This window comes from Phoenix dactylifera, chromosome 12, assembly GCF_009389715.1.
Source record: "Phoenix dactylifera cultivar Barhee BC4 chromosome 12, palm_55x_up_171113_PBpolish2nd_filt_p, whole genome shotgun sequence".
Lineage (NCBI taxonomy): Eukaryota > Viridiplantae > Streptophyta > Magnoliopsida > Arecales > Arecaceae > Phoenix > Phoenix dactylifera.
In genome coordinates this window covers 254,895-270,862 of record NC_052403.1, presented here as the reverse complement: position 1 = coordinate 270,862, position 15,968 = coordinate 254,895, and the positions used below count along the sequence as shown (strand labels likewise).

The 15,968-nt window shown below is 38.0% G+C and overlaps 1 protein-coding gene across 16 annotated transcripts; it reads left to right on the top strand.

The window, feature by feature from the left end:
- The first annotated feature begins 295 nt into the window (after positions 1 to 295).
- Positions 296 to 15,961, top strand: LOC113463270 (calcium-binding mitochondrial carrier protein SCaMC-2-A-like). Of its 16 annotated transcripts, XR_005514287.1 has the most exons (8): positions 301 to 1,137; positions 1,748 to 2,057; positions 3,071 to 3,128; positions 3,326 to 3,502; positions 3,691 to 5,572; positions 12,317 to 12,572; positions 12,689 to 12,756; positions 14,232 to 14,867. XR_005514287.1 is itself a non-coding variant. In XM_039132209.1 (7 exons), the coding sequence occupies exons 3-7, from the start codon at positions 3,735 to 3,737 to the stop codon at positions 14,388 to 14,390; spliced, it is 399 nt and encodes a 132-aa protein (XP_038988137.1). In that variant the 5' UTR covers positions 338 to 1,137; positions 1,748 to 2,057; positions 3,691 to 3,734; the 3' UTR covers positions 14,391 to 14,867. The 16 variants fall into 16 exon arrangements, 5 of the variants coding, with proteins under 5 accessions (XP_038988139.1, XP_038988137.1, XP_038988135.1 ...); XR_005514294.1 differs by having other exon boundaries at positions 296 to 1,137; positions 1,748 to 3,502; positions 12,317 to 12,418; positions 12,521 to 12,572; XR_005514290.1 differs by having other exon boundaries at positions 296 to 1,137; positions 1,748 to 3,502; positions 12,317 to 12,418; positions 12,502 to 12,572.
- Positions 15,962 to 15,968: the final 7 nt, after the last annotated feature.

Below are 15,968 nucleotides of genomic sequence, written 5' to 3'. Positions count from 1 at the left end.
TTACATGGGACATCTCATTTAAAAACTATTACAAGAGAAAAGAAAATATGTAGCTTTACTGGTATATTGTGGTTGCTCCCATGGAGATGATGCAGCCAGATATGATCTTTAGTTTGTGCATCTGATGCTCAATTATTAAAATTTTTAAGAGCAATTCATATATCTTTATTACAGATATAACATATATTTTACATAATTTTTTTTTAAAAAGTAGATGTTTATCACCAAATATTTTAAAAGGTATCATTTTTTCATGATACCGGGCGTCATACAACAAAGTATCAGCTTTTCAAAAAAGTGAGAAAATTTTTTCTGAGGAACAAAACAAATTCTTAGCAATTAGCATAGCCCTTAAAAAATATCAAGAATAAGGCCATTCTCTGCACGTCCACTGTGTACCAACTCATATCATATTTTCGTTCGGCACGGAACCATGGTTCTATTGGTTCCCGCCTTGGAGCATGCATCCAAGAATTTGAATGCGGCCATCTTGGCCCCGAGAAGCATCGCAACGTGGCCGGGAAAGGGAAAAGAAGTGCTAAAAGAGGGAAAAAATTAGGAAAAGAGAGAGAAAAGAATGGATCCCACTCCATACCGGGTATCTGTTCTCTACCTTCTGAATTCTCCTGAGCCGGCACGGCGACATCGAAAAATCTATGCTGCGCCCGTCTTCTCTTCCACCAAACCCCCAAAGATATAAAGCAAAGAAAGACAGCGACGACAGCGACGACGCCGACGACACGGACGCCTTTCTAGGGTTTTTCTAGGGTTTCCCCTTCGACTTGGGCGATTCCAGCGGGGAGCCCAGCCCAATGGATTCTTGAGCCTCCCCGCCTCGTTTCTAGGGCTTCCGAGGGCGCGGCGGGAGGAGGACGACGAGGAGGAGATCGGAGATGCAGAAGAAGGCGTGGATAAGGGCGGGGGACAGAGGGGCCCTCGCAACCGGCCACTGTGCCGTCGTCGAGGGCCGGATCCTGCGGTGCTCGTCCGCGCACCCCGACCAGCAGAAACGCCAGCAGGGGGCTACAGCACCAGCCGCAGATCGGGACGGTGGCGCACCTTCTGGCTGGACGCGTTGCCGGAACGGTCAGCAAGACCTGCACGGCCCCACTAGCTTGCCTTACGATTCTATTTCAGGTCGGTCCCTCGCATTCCCTCTCTCTTCCACTGGTAGAGAGGAGCAATCCTTCGGCATTTTCTTGTTTGATAAATAAACCGTGTGAAACTTCTCTTCTTTTGGGTGGAATTTGAATTCTCACAAATTCTTGAAGACGGCTCAATTTGATGTTTATTTTCCTTCGATTTTATTGTTCGTGTGGTACCTGGCATGTTCGAAAGTGCACAAATTTGAAGGAAAGAGGATTTCCCATAATCTTTCCTCTTTCCTTTTCAAACGTTGGATTCGACTACTCTTTGCCTTTTCCTTTCTTTCTTCTTATATGTTAGTTTCTTACTTTCTTTTTAAATTGATTGTTTTGGATTTACAGGATCATCTTCCTTTTCTTTGCAGGCTTCAGGATATATAGATTCTTGCTAATTTGTAACGTGTGGCTTTCTGTTTTTTTTTTTGGTGTTTGTGTGTGTGTGTGTTTGTGTGGTTGGGGGGGGGGGGGGGGGTATGACATTGGAGTTCCCTTCTTTTCCTTTCTTTTATTTTATTTGAAACAGGATCCCCAATCATTCTTCTGTTTAAAAAAATCCCCAAATGTCGAGTTATAATATTGCTCCTCTTCACCCTGTTATACAGGATCACTGTCTAATTGTAAATCCCAGCAACCTAAAGTGGCAATCAGGCGGGAGTCTGAGACTTGAAGGTGCATAATTAATTGGATCCAAGAGTAACTGTGCTTCTTAATTTAAGGAAACCGATTGGTGGCTATCAGCGAATAAGGAAGATGAAAGGGTTTTGGATTCTGTGCAATAAAATTACAGCGAGGTAGACGGTGTATGGAAAACCATTCAAAACCCTGACTCGTATGTAGAGGCTCCTAGGTGATCACTTTATAAGAAGAAAAAAATATTCATATCTCGGATCAGTGGGTAGCTATTCATGCCAGGTTTACTTCTACCTTGTTGTTCATTTATTAGATATATATTAATATTCTGTTGATGTTCATTACTTTCATATTAATCAAATTTGAGAAGATATTGGCAAGCACTTCTCTGAGTATGGGCCAGAATTTTTATTATGCAGCTTTGACCACCTATTGTAGCTTCTTCATCCAAAATGTCGTGAGTAGTCAGCAAAGTGAAAGTATATTTATAGATGGATGTTGTGTCACTCACTAATTGAGAGTGATGCTAGTTCCTAAGTTTCCCGTATGATAAATATCAAGGAACATGGTTTAGGCTCCTTTGAGTTAGTATTTAGAGGGTTTAGGGCTAATCTTTTCAAGAAAAGACATTATGTTTTTCTCTGAAATAAAATGTCGAAGAGCATCTGCATGTTTAGGCACACAGCTCTCTCTGTGTCTAGATCATGTGAGACGTAATCCTTAACAAGGTCAATAATGCATTTTGCTAAACTATGAGTTTCTTTTTTCCCCCTTTCTGAGCATACTTGACCTGGGCTGAGTGTTTGGTTGCAATTTTTAAACTTTGAAACGCTTGCTTTCTTTCTCTTTTCATTTTTTTTTCTTGTCCTACAACTTTATTTTGGTGGGATGGTAGGAAGCTTCCGTGGTCTCAGAGTCTGTTACCTTCTCAGAGACATCATGTAGTGGATATCAAATTGAAATTGAGTCCAAGAATTTAATAATTATGTACGTCACCTATCCCCATTAGGATTCCGTGAGTATATATCGTATTGTACCAATGTAGTGTTCTTTTTAGTGTAAGACTTATTATGGTGGTGGCTAAGACTTAACTGTAAGTTGACTGTTTGTCTATGCTAGCCAGATTCTTTAGTGTAGCCTATAGTATGTGAAACTTAGACATTGACATTGGCATGATACTGGGACAAGGACTTGTAATATAAAATTCTTAGATATTGAAAGGATTTGAATGTTAGAATCTATGTAATAGTGAAATTGATCATAAGTACCTCATGTGATGATTTTTTTCCCCACAGGAGTCTTGGTTTAAGGCTTTTCAGTTGCTGCTAAACTGGGAACATTCTATTCTCTGAGGTGGTCAGGCCACTTTTTCTTCCTTATTTTCTTCACTTTCCTACTGTTTCTTCCTTATTTCTTCACTTTTCTGTCCATTCTTCTACCATTATTTGTCCATATGGTTGGTGTCACGGAGAGGATCCGTCTTTCTGGCTTCCATTATACACGTCTTCTCTTAATTCATCAACTAGTTTGATGGTATCATATTTCTTTAGGTGCAAGGCATGCATTCCGATGTCACAGCTCTAAGCAAGGCTGGCATATGTAAGGAGGCTTCACACATTGTTTACAAAGAAGGGTTTAGAGCATTTTGGAAAGGAAATTTGGTCACTATTGCTCATCAGCTACCATATTCCTTGATAAGCTTCTATGCTTATGAATGCTACAAACATGTAAGCATGGATATTTGTTGGAGAATATGTTCTGGCCAGTCAGCCACTTGGGTTTTATATTTCTAAATGATATGTCTATATCATTTTTTCTGTTTCGCAGTTACCACAATTTATTTCCTGGCTTGATAGGCATAGAGATTATATGAGTGCAGATGTATGTGCTTAACTGTTAGGTGATGGTTTGGCAGGTACAACAGCTGCATCTATCACATAACAATTGGACCTCGTGAGGATGCATCTTGCAGCTCTGGTGATTGGACCATTATTATGCCACATCATGATTCATGTAGTAGAATGCCTGTCTATTAACCTCAACTTCAGCTGTTGTATTTGAAATTTTGAATTCTTAATTTTTCCTGTCTAAGTTGTATTTAAGAGAGAAGATTTGCATGATGGCCTCTCTCCGAGGCTTCAAATTCAAGACCTTTTTAGTTAACCATTCCTAGTATCTGTCTTTGCAAAATCTTAAAGATTATTTCATTTTGAAGCAGTCTGTTTGCTAATGTGCTTATGCTCTTTTCCATAAGAATTTGTAGTGTAGATATTACTTGGCCCTGATAATAATTGTCCAACCATTGAAGTAGCCGCCATATGGACAAACTATTCTGAGAGCTGCAGTTTTACTATAGTTGTTAGTTTTCCTTTGTTACCTTCATGGAGCAGTTACATTCATATTGACATTTTTGACTATTTGTTCTGCAGATAGGCTTACAGAAATGTGTATTTGTTTGAATGATGGAAATGCCTCGTACATCGAGTTTTCCATTTGTTTAATAAGCTACACTGTATATTCTATAAATTGTCACAATTGCTTTACGTGCTTAGGCCCTGTTTGGTATGATTTTTCCCTTTTTTTAAAAGAAAAGGATCATGGAAATTGATGCAGGAAACATGTTTGGCAACCATCTTTCTATTTTTTTAAGAACTTTCATTTTTTTGAAAAAACTGGAAGTGAGAAATTTTCACTTCCATTTTTTTTTGAAGTATGTTAATGCCTCCGAACTCCCCTCTTCGTCTCCTTTCCACCCTAAACTCATCCCGACCCCACCTCCGCCTCGACCCTCCACGCAAATCCAGCCTATGGTAAGTCCTCTCTTTTACCTCTCTCTCCCCCCCCTCCCCCTCTCTCTACTTTCCTCTATTATGATCGAGGTCGGGGGCAGAGGAGGGGGAGGCAGCAGAGGGTGGCGGAGGAGGAGGAGGTGGGGGGCAGAGAAGGAGGAGAAGATGGGGGCAACTAGTGTTAAAAAAATAGTGATGCCAACCATAATATGTATTTTCAGAAATATGAAAAAAATGGAAATGGATTTCTTGTTTCCATTTTTTTTAAGAAAAAAAAAGTGAAAATGATGCCAATTTCAGCCTCATCTTTTCTCTCTTTTTGTTGATCATGTTGGAACTAAGTTCAATTGATAGTTTAAAAATCATTACTTTGTCTAGGTTACAATAATTTGATGCATTTCAACATGTTTGTGTTATTTTTGAGTCGGCTCTTTTGACATTTTTTTTTTCCACTTTTCTTTTGACTCTATAAATAAGAGCCGCCCAACCATGTTGATTGAATGTTTGAGTACTCAAAGCCTCTCGTGAGTCTGGATACAAAGTATCTTCAGTCCTTTCCACAACTTCTAAATTTCTTTCCCATCAGCCTATTCTATTCAATCTAATTCCAGACAGAGTCAGTAGACTTATTGCTTTTTGAATTCATTCTTCTAGCTGTGAAAATTTTGATTTTTTGTTTTTGTTCTTGTAATAACAAATATGATATTCTGATGGTTTGACCCCCAGCTATATGCATGACTGATAGTTGAAGTGGTGGAAACCTTTTGGCTGCAAACTTGCATGTGCAATATCTTTGGTAATTCATTCCCATTGATTGTGGGTAATTGTGATGGATCATTCTTTGCCATTCATTTGTTTTGTTGTAACATTTTTATTCATTATAAATTGCATAAAATCCTCTGTTATATCTTTACTCTGGTTTCCTTAGGTCTTCCCTTGATGAAGACTTGAACTCCTATGATTTGGGCTTTCTTTTGGTCATTCCTGCACATGCTGTCCCAATTAGTAGTAAGTTCCAGTTTCTACCCCTTTGTTAGCTGAAGACTGGGGATTAAAATCTGAATAAGCTTTAGCTAAGTTGGCCCCTTTGAAGAAAATGATATATAGATAAGTAGAAATGGTTATTAATATAATTAGGGTCATTAATATCACTCTAATGCATCCGGAAGTCACTTATCAAGGATGTGATTCAACTTTGTCACTGTTTAAGGCTTTGAGGTGGCATTTCAATGCTTGTAAAGTCACAACAATGGATATTCTCAAATGTAAGCACAAGTGAACTAGGCAAGAACCTATAAGTTAAGAATTCAAGTTGTTGTATATTGTATTAACACTAGCTATTAAATAACGAACCACGCCAGGCAGCAGTAGGAAGTGCATATGATGATTTTCTTCCTTTATCTCTTCACATATGTTCGAGTTGTCCATAGTTAACTTTTTACATTTCCTTTTTTTGACTTTTGATATTTCCATATGCTGAAGATTTTGCTGTTGTGCGGCATGTAGTAATTGAGTTATATGTCAGCCATGGCTGGTATAATACATGAAACTGTCACTAGATGGTATGCCACTATTAATGTTGTGAATAAGATTTCAGTGCTGTGGTCTGAAATAATGTGAATTTGTTAAAAAAAGGCAAATCATCGTAGGAATGTCTCCAACTGTATTTTAAGTTGGATTTGCCGTTAGTTATAACAGTAGTAGTTTCTCAGAAAAAAGATAGTTATAACAATGGTTCGGTTATTGGTATTCGATGCCATTAGTTACTTGAGAGGTGGTCATGGAATGTGAATGCTAAGGGACCACTTGGTGCTTAGGTAGAAGGTTCATGCGCAGGCAGATTGTATTTGAGGACCTATTTTAGGCAATGTGACATATTAACTAGTAAAATCACAATATCCCCCTGGAAGTTATATGATGAGATAAATTTTATATGATTTATCCTTTAATTGTTAAATGTACATGCTTAATTATTTAAGTTGATATTACAAGACATTCTGCCAAATGATGGAAAATTAATAGAAATCATAAATATGGGGGGTTATGAGGTGCCTAATACCTAAGCCTGTCTTGCTTGTACTCAACTGGTACCAAAAAGTAGTCCAAACCAATTAGGCCTGCGCTGCCTAAGCATGTGCAGGTTTCTAGATTACTCACTAGGTGGTCAGCTTCATATAGGAGCTGTAATTGTGTCCCAGATGGTGCAACCAAGGAGCCGCTTAAGTCCAGGTGACTGGCTTTTAAGTTTTTTTTTTTTTGGCTTTCTGTGTCATGGTAATTTTTAAGTTTTAGTGCACTTCTACCTCACCATTCTTTTCACTTTGATGATAACCTTTAGTACTCATGTTGTCTTTATGGTTGAAAACTGTGACTTGTTACTCTGCTTAATATAATCATTGTCTGGCTTGTTATACATGCTTATATCTACGCTGTCATGGTAATTTTTAAGTGTTAGTGCACTTCTACCTCACCATTCCTATCACTTTGATGATAACCTTTAGTACTCATGTTGTCTTTATGGTTGAAGATTATTGCTTGTTATTCTGCTTAATCTAATCATTGTCTGGCTTGTTATACGTGCTTATATCTACGCTTGAAAGAATTAGTCGCTCGACAAAAAAAGGGGGGTTGGGATCAAGAGAGTTTCTACATTATTTATTGCTTTTTGATTGAGAGATTAGTGAAATGTTTTGAAGTGCTTTAGCAAAAAAACACATCCCTTATGACATGACATCTGCTAGATTAGACACAATCTATTTAAGTTCATCTCAGATCTAGACAAGGTTTTTAAAACTGCGATATTGGTTATTTTGGTGAATGACCGAGATTGAATGGAGGTCTCGGTTTATCGCAGCTGAATATGAAAGGTGGGAAAATTTGAACAAAAAAAAAAACTGAGATATTATGAAATCTTGGCTGATATTTTAGCACCAAGATATCAAAAATTGACATGATATGTCCAAGATCAGCAACTATCTTAGGCACTGGTTTTTGCAATTTGTTCATCTAAAAATCTATTTTAAGGAAGTAAAAATATCGTTGAGAGAATGTTGGCCATGTATGTTGGCTTATATTTCAGGGTTTAGTGGTTGATATTGGCTGAGATATTAGATGCTGAGATTTCCTATATATTATAACGGGGAAGAGGAGGTACCATTACTGGGACAAACCAAGATCTTAGCCTAGATGAAAACCATGGATCTATAGATCGTGTAAGGGCATAATGTAGGTTAGAAAAGATTCTAGCATGACTACTTGACTCCAACTTTCTTGTCAGTTCCTTATCCCTTGGCTGAGATAACCCATGGATCATTGACATTTTGTGATATGTAAAATTGCCATATAAATGTACATGAACTCATGATTTTTTTTGGAGAAAAACAGAAAATTTTGTATCTTATATTTTGCATCATCTTACGTTGACTACGTATTTCAATTGCCAGAGCCTATTTATCTGTTATAGCAAACTAGAGACCAAGGCAGGATTGGAAAAAAAAAAAAAGTTCTTCCTTTTTCCTATTACGGAGCTCTTTACTAGCTCTCTTTTTCCTTAGTTCTAATTGTGAGGACTCTGTCATTCATTTATACAACCTTCTAATTTCCGTCAAGGACCTCACTCTCTTGTTTCATCCGACTTTCATCAAGCGATGCACTTATTGAATCCGGGACAGATTCGCTTATTGAGCTGCCTGCTTCCAACTACTATTCGTTGCACCACTGCTCGCGCTGCTCGTATTAGTGGATCCGAGTAGAGATGGGCACTGGGCGGCCCGGCACGGCACGGCACGACGCGGGCCGTGCCTGGCACGGCCCGCCAGCTACAGTGACGGGCCGTGCCTGGCACGGCCCCTTTGATAGGGCCGTGCTGGGCTAGCGAATCCTGGCCAGCGGGCCGTGCCAGGCACGGCCCGCTTCGGGCCTGGGCCGGCACGGCCCGGTCTAGGCACGCGGGCCAAGCACGGCACGGCCCGCGTGCCAGCACGGCACGGCCCATAAGGGCCTGGGCCGGGCTGGCACGCGGGCCTGGCACGGTCCGGGCCTGGGCCCGGCTCGGCCCGATAAAATTTTTTTAATACATTAATAAATTATGAACACTAAGAAATCTTGATTTATGAATATAAAGCCACCTTAATGGTGGGGGGTTTGGCATAGACCCCTACCAGTTTATTAATTTCAATCAAAATGGTACATGAAGGGAGGTTTGGACCTTGGTCTGACCTCTAGATTCTAGAATACAATAAGAAACTAAGAAAGGGCCGAGGTTTGGACCTTGGTCTGACCTCCAGAATACAATAAAAATGTACAATTATAAAAAATTAAGAAATCTTACTAATCATCAGTGATTCAGTGAATCAGTATTCACTCTTCAGTCTTCAGTCTTCAGTCTTCAGTCTTCAGTAGTGTTTGTATCATCATCATCAGAGGATGTTGTATTATGTCCACCTTTATCTTGAAGTCTTGCCTCAGCATCCAGCCAATCCTTGAAGCAGAGAAGCATCTCCACCGTTTCGCCCGTCATCCTACTTCTCTTTTCGTCAAGAACACGCCGACCTGCACTAAAAGCGGATTCCGATGCTACCGTGGACATCGGCACAGCTAAAATATCGCGTGCAATTGCAGACATAACAGGATATTGATTTCTAACACTCTTCCACCAAGATAATACATCTAGATTCTCTATTTGATTTTCATCATATGCAGATTGAAGATCATTTCGTAAATAAAATTCTAGTTCACTACTTAAAGATGAAGAAGATGAAGAGGAACTTGAAGCATGTGTGTGTCTTCTCTGTGCAATGAATGAAAAAATAGATGACGAACGAGAACTACTAGAAGGAGGAATAGAGGTTTGTATTTGTGTTCTAGATCCACGAATTTTTTCATCATATATAGCATAAATATCATAAAGAAGTTGTCTTACCTCATCTTTAGCAGATTCAGCATCTTGATTCATATTTTCAGCGTATGCATCAAGTAAAATTAGCACGCCATTTAATTTAACTCTAGGATCAAATACAGCAGCTAAGTTATGCATAGGACATATCCTGTCCCAATACTCATTCCATTTAGATTCCATTAGATGAATAATAGGCATTAAAACATCATCATATCTATGTTCTGCAAATTTTTGACTAATTATATATGCTTGTTGTAAAAATGAACATGAAGTAGGGTAATAAATACCAGAAAGAACATTGGTAGCATTATAAAAACTAAGCAAAAAATCTTCCAAAATTTTTCCTTTATTCCAATCAGTTTCAGTCAATGTAAATCCTAATCCACGATCATTAATATATGCACTTAATAAATTTTTATATGGGTATGCATCATGTATCATGCTATATGTGGAGTTCCAACGAGTAATTACATCAAGTTTAAATTTTTTAAAACGTTTACCATGATTTATGCATAATTCCTTAAATTCTTGAAGTCTTGATCTAGAAGCATGAATAAAAGAAACTGCATTTCTAATTTTTGAAATCACATCTTGAATCATGCCCATGCCAGCTTGAACAGAAAGATTTAAGATATGACATGCACATCTAATATGCAGTAAATTTCCATCTAATATGGGATGCAATGAGTCTCTTAATAATACAACAGCAGAATTATTATTAGATGCATTATCAAAAGTAATAGACATAATTTTATCATTAATATTATATGAACATGCAGTTTGATAAATTATATTTGAAATTTGTTGCCCAGAATGTGGAAAATCAAAAGCACGAAAAGCAAGAATACGTTTATTTAATTGCCAATCATTATCAATATAATGAGCAGTAATGGCAATAAAAGAATTACTACCTACAGATGCTGACCAAATATCAGAAGTTAATGAAATTTTTACATTTAAAGTAGAAAGTGTTTCAATTAAATTTTGTTTCATTGCTAAAAAATTGGTCATAGCTACTCTTCTAAATGTACGCCTACTAGTTCTTTTGTAAGCAGGTTGTAGGTTTAATTGAACATATTCTTCAAAATTAAAAGATTCACATAAACTAAAAGGTAATTCATCCTTAACTATCCATTTTACAAGTGCTTTTCTTTGATTTTCATGATTATATGCAAAATTACCTACAAGTAATCCCCCTTGTATATTAAGGCTACTTTGAGTTTGAGCATGAGAATCATGCATCCTATGACTCTCTTGATGTCTTTTTAAATGCCCTGTTCCCCCACTACTACTACAACTATAAAGTTTGGCACATTTTTTACATTTAGCTTTCCAGACTCCCTCAACCATAACTCTATCAAATTCATTCCATACAGTACTAGTCCTCTTACGAGAAGAGGTTTGACCTTCACTCGGTTCACCAGTTCTAGAGGAACTAGGAACAGGGGGTTGGGGATTAGTTTCTTCCCCCTCAGAAACAGGAATGCCAAACTGACTTTCCTCAAAAGATGACATATCTATGATTAATTCAAAAAATAAAAACTAACCGCAAGGAGGAATTGAGTAGAGGGTCGGAGGGCAGAGGCAGCGCCGAGATTCCGAGCTTCCTCTTGTGCTCTCAACAGAAGCGACCTTCTCTTCTCAACAGGAACCTCCTCTTGTGTAGCACTTGAACAAACTAAAAATTAAATTGCTAGAAGAGCACTTTAGAAGAGAGAAATAATAGCAGTAGAGAAGGAGAGAATGAGAGGTTTGGTGTGGTGAGAATGAGGGAGGAATGGGCTATTTATAGAAGCCCAAAAAATTTTTTTTCCCAAAATATCCCTCAATTCAGCCGTTATAGGACTGTTGGGAGGGGCAAAACCGTCTTTTTCCCGAAAATAGCCGTTGGAAACGGCTATTTTCTTCCCCCCTCTCCAGACGGGCCGTGCCAGGCACGGCCCGTCTGGAGCCGTTACGGGCCGTGCCAGGCACGGCCCGTTTAGAGACGTTGCGGGCCGTGCCTGGCACGGCCCGTTATCGCCCGTTACGGGCCGTGCCTGGCACGGCCCGTTACCGCCCGTTACGGGCCGTGCCTGGCACGGCCCGTGCCGTGCCGTGCCCGGCCCGGCCCACCAATAGAGGGGCCGGGGGCCGGGCCGGGCTTGCCTTCCGTGCCTCACGGGCCGTGCCAGGCACGGCCCGTTTAGAGTTTTGGCCCGGGGGGCCTGGGCCGGGCCGGCCCGGCACGGCCCGTTGCCCAACTCTGGATCCGAGACTTCAATCTGGTCCAGGAGAAGAAAGAGCTGGATTTATGGCATGAACTGATCGAGATTGGAATTGCAATGGCTTGATTTAAAGCATAAAGAGAGGAATATGATGCGCCCTGTTCCAGATTGTATTCAGAAAACTGTTAAGTTTCATTGTTTAAAAATTATATTTCCCCATTACATGACTTCCCAATGTTAAACAGATATTTTTCTGTATATCTGGCTTAACAGCCATGCATGTTATATATTGACCCTACATTTCCATCCATATAGCATTGATACAACATCAGTATACTAGTTGATGTGCTTTTATGAATATAGATTCCATTCTGAAGCATCTTGGAGAAACCTATTCATTTATTCTAGAATTTGTGATCATTGATGACTGATATGGCACATAAAACTTAGGTTTCACTTTCTTTAACACTGATAAGCATAATTTTGTCTTATCATTTTAGGGTTCTCCAAATATTAATATTGCGTTGGCATTAATATTTTTACAAATATTGAAGTTTGTGTTTTTGCAATGTTATGTTTATCGTTTGCAGAACTTATCTAGACCAGGATTTGCAGCATATAATTAACTTGTGATCTGTAATTATGCAGACAAAAACTATGTATTACAGAGGCATTTCACATGCACTTTATGCCATCTGCAGAGACGAGGGTATCAGCGGGTTGTATAAAGGTCTTGGAGGGACTTTGTTGGTAAGCTTTTCAGGTTAATTCCAATTGAGGTCATGATTCTTAAAACTTTCATTGTGTTTCCATTGGCCACTGATAAAATGTAGGGTGTTGGACCTAGCATAGCAATCAGCCTCTCTGTCTATGAAACCTTGCGATCTCATTGGCAATTACAAGGGTGATTTCCTTGTGCTTTGACTGAATAATTTTGGTGTTTCATATGCTGAGGAGATACTAAATTTTTGTAATTGTATGGTAACTACTGATATGTGGATTTTTATTTTTAAATGTTAGGCCACATGATTCTGCTGTATTTGTTAGCTGGGCTTGTGGAAGTCTTTTCAGCATGGCTTCGTCAACAGGTAAGTGATTTTCAACTTGATAACTGGAATCTAGGCATCGGGTATTTAAACACAGAATTATATGAGAAAACTGTAGGTGAACGGAAACTGATACCAGGATGAGTCATGGCACTAATAGATTTTAAGAAGTAAAAATATCTACAGTGTAAACAATATTTGCAGAAGTATTTTTTAGGAATTATGAACAGACATGAAGAAATTGGTTGGTTTTGACTCTTTTTCCCAACTGTATGCTAAATTGTCTGGTTTTACAGTTTAGCTGTCATTTCTGGTTGACACTCCATCAAATAATAAAATTTTGGGTTAATCTTTAATCTATTATTGTATTTGTATTTTGGATCAATTAGTAGCTAAAAATAAAAGTGAGAAAGATAAAAATGGAGAAGCACTGCAAGGACTAATTAGGAGCGTGCAGTATCAAGACAAGTTGATATATTGGGGAAGTCAGTAATGAAGACGAAGTACCAAAATCCTTGCTTAAGCAATTATGTGGAAACTTTCTGCCCCAGGCCTATTAATTATGCCAATTGCAATATAAGCTCCAAAATGAGCTTGATTATCAAGGGACCTTTTGGTCATTTGTGCAAGTTGGTTTTAGCAAAATTTCTTTTACTCAAGTCTTATGTGAACAAAAATAGGTTTTGGGAGAAATTTCTTGCATTTAAAGAAGGAAAATTGGAGGGAGGAAAAAAATGAGAAAGAAAGAATGATGGTGGGAGGCAGATGGAGAATGGGTTGATAGAAGAGTTATGTCCTCTAAGTTCTACGTCTAATGCATGAAATAATGTGTCTATAATAAACACCATACCCAGAAAGCACTACTACTAGAGTGCAAGTTTGTTCATGTACTTATTTCCAAAATAAGACATTTCAGAGACAAACTCGCTGGGATACTATTTAAAGCAACATGAAAGCAGGTTGAACTTTGTCCAAATTTTCAAGAGAGCACTTATGGTGATGTCATCCGTAAGTGTCCACTTTCTTTAATTCAGTATTCTTCTAGAAAATTTAATAGATCCAATTCAGCTGGAATTAGCAGTGCAGATATGATAATAATGTTCAAGTATCTTCTTAATGTACTTTTGCAATCTATAGTCTCTACATGCACATAAAGACTCCAATTATTATTTTTTTTAAATCAAGGATTATTGGTAAGTCATGCATGATATATATATATATATATATATATATATATATATATATATATATATAGATATATATATATATATATATATATAGATATATATATATATATATATATATATATATATATATATATATATATATATATATATATATATATATATATATATATATTGAGACACCTAACTTTTTGGATTGACATTTTAATGACGCCTATAATTTTTGGCGTGGTCAATTATAGAATGAAAAAAATGATAATTGCTGTAATAATTCGAGCTAGCATGCAGGATGGTCAATAATTTTTGTTTGATTCATCTAAAATGGTTTTGCAGTTATATTTCCCATTAGATCTAGTGAGGCGGCAAATGCAGTTGCCAGGGGCAGCTGGAGAGGCTTGTGTTCGCAACTCGGGCCTGTTTGGAACGTTTAGGCATCTAATCCATATGGAAGGATTTCGAGAATTGTACAGAGATATCTTGCCTGAGCACTAAATTTGGCATTAAATTCACGACTTATGAGATGCCGAAGTCATGCCCCTCTGGTGCACTTTCTGATGACTAGCACTGAGATCTTTCAGTAGCACTGCTTTGGCCTCTGCTATTGATGAACATTGTTATGTTCTTGTTGGAGATAAAGGTAGAAGAGTTTGTAAAGTCTCAACTGGTGGTAAGTTTTGCAATTAGTGCCATGAAAAAGCTTTTCGTTCCTTGTAGAGATATAAAATTATATCTCAGCTGCATCTGCAAGACATTAAGTGTTATACATTTTCCAATTTTACTGCTGCTAGCATTTTCTAGATCAACATGGATTTCTGAGTTTTGCTTGATTCTGGGGAGGAAAAATGATTTTACTCTTCTTTAAAGCCTACTTGTTATTTGCTGATATTGAAATGAAAATTCAGCTGAGTTTCTTGTAAGAAGTACATGTGAAGTTTTGAGAATTATAGAAAAACTGTTCTTTTAAATTTATGATGGAGAATTTGCTATCATCTAACAGCAGCAACATGCCAGTTCTTACAGTTTCAGAAAATTATTAATTCCAACATCAGCGATAAATTATCTATTGGCAGGTGACATCATAGTTATGTTGAAAACTTCCTCAAAAGCTACCAGAAGATGTTGTTAGTGACACTCAAACTTTGAGATTGGGTATTTAAATATCTCCATTTTGAAGTACTGATATGATTTTAGCTAATAGACTAAGCCTTTTCTAGTTAAGTTCATTGAAGATGAGGCATGGTCAGTCGTCATGGTGTTTAGACAAATTTTTCTCGTCATTCAATTTTTTAACTATAAAATGTTGCCACCGTTTAGAAACAGCAATAAATGCATTGCCAGAGTATCATTGTTTGCTGCAACCATCAACTGCATTAACATGAAAATTCTTTGGGCTAAATCTATGTTTCATATTGCCAGACTTATGAACAAGTTCGGAGCGATGATAGCATTTTCTGAAATCATGGCTGGAAACCTGTGTCAAAAATGAAAATATGTCTGGAAAGCTTTGATACTGTAGGTAGGTACCCCCTTTGATATGCTGAATATTGCCAATTGGGATAATCGTTCAGACAATCTAATGAAGCTGATGCTACTGCTTGGATATATTGGAAACACTCTGCTGGTTACGAATCAGAGGATTCTTTGTAATATTATTAGCATTTTATCTCTTGCCGTTGCGGGTTACCGTTTAGCCTGCTTTGGTACAAATGCGCTTCAAGACATAATAATTCACTCAGATGAACATTTCTCGTGTCCAGTTCTATCTTTTACCTCTAGTTGCACCCCCATTTCCTCAAAGTTATCTTTAGGGAACTGGAGCACGTAAAAGCAGCATCCTCGTTTTTCTAGTCTATAGCTCAGATTGTTTAAATTTGTATGAAGCCTCGGCCGTCAAAGAGTTTGCTTGCGTAAGAATGCGCTAGGATCTCTGCTATCTGTCGTGGAAAGCCATGCACTGGTTCGTTCTTAATAAATGCCGTGCACTTTTTCTTCCATGTAGCAGCCCATTTGATCTTGCTTCTGTTTCTTGTTTTTGCTTTATAAAATCCAAGAAAAATATACTAGACCAGG

Coding starts and splice junctions, on each gene's coding strand:
- LOC113463270 (XM_039132208.1), top strand. Junction 12,419..12,520: donor GTCTTGGAGGGACTTTGTTG/GTAAGCTTTTCA, acceptor GACCTAGCATAG/CAATCAGCCTCTCTGTCTAT. Junction 12,573..12,688: donor TCTCATTGGCAATTACAAGG/GTGATTTCCTTG, acceptor TTTAAATGTTAG/GCCACATGATTCTGCTGTAT.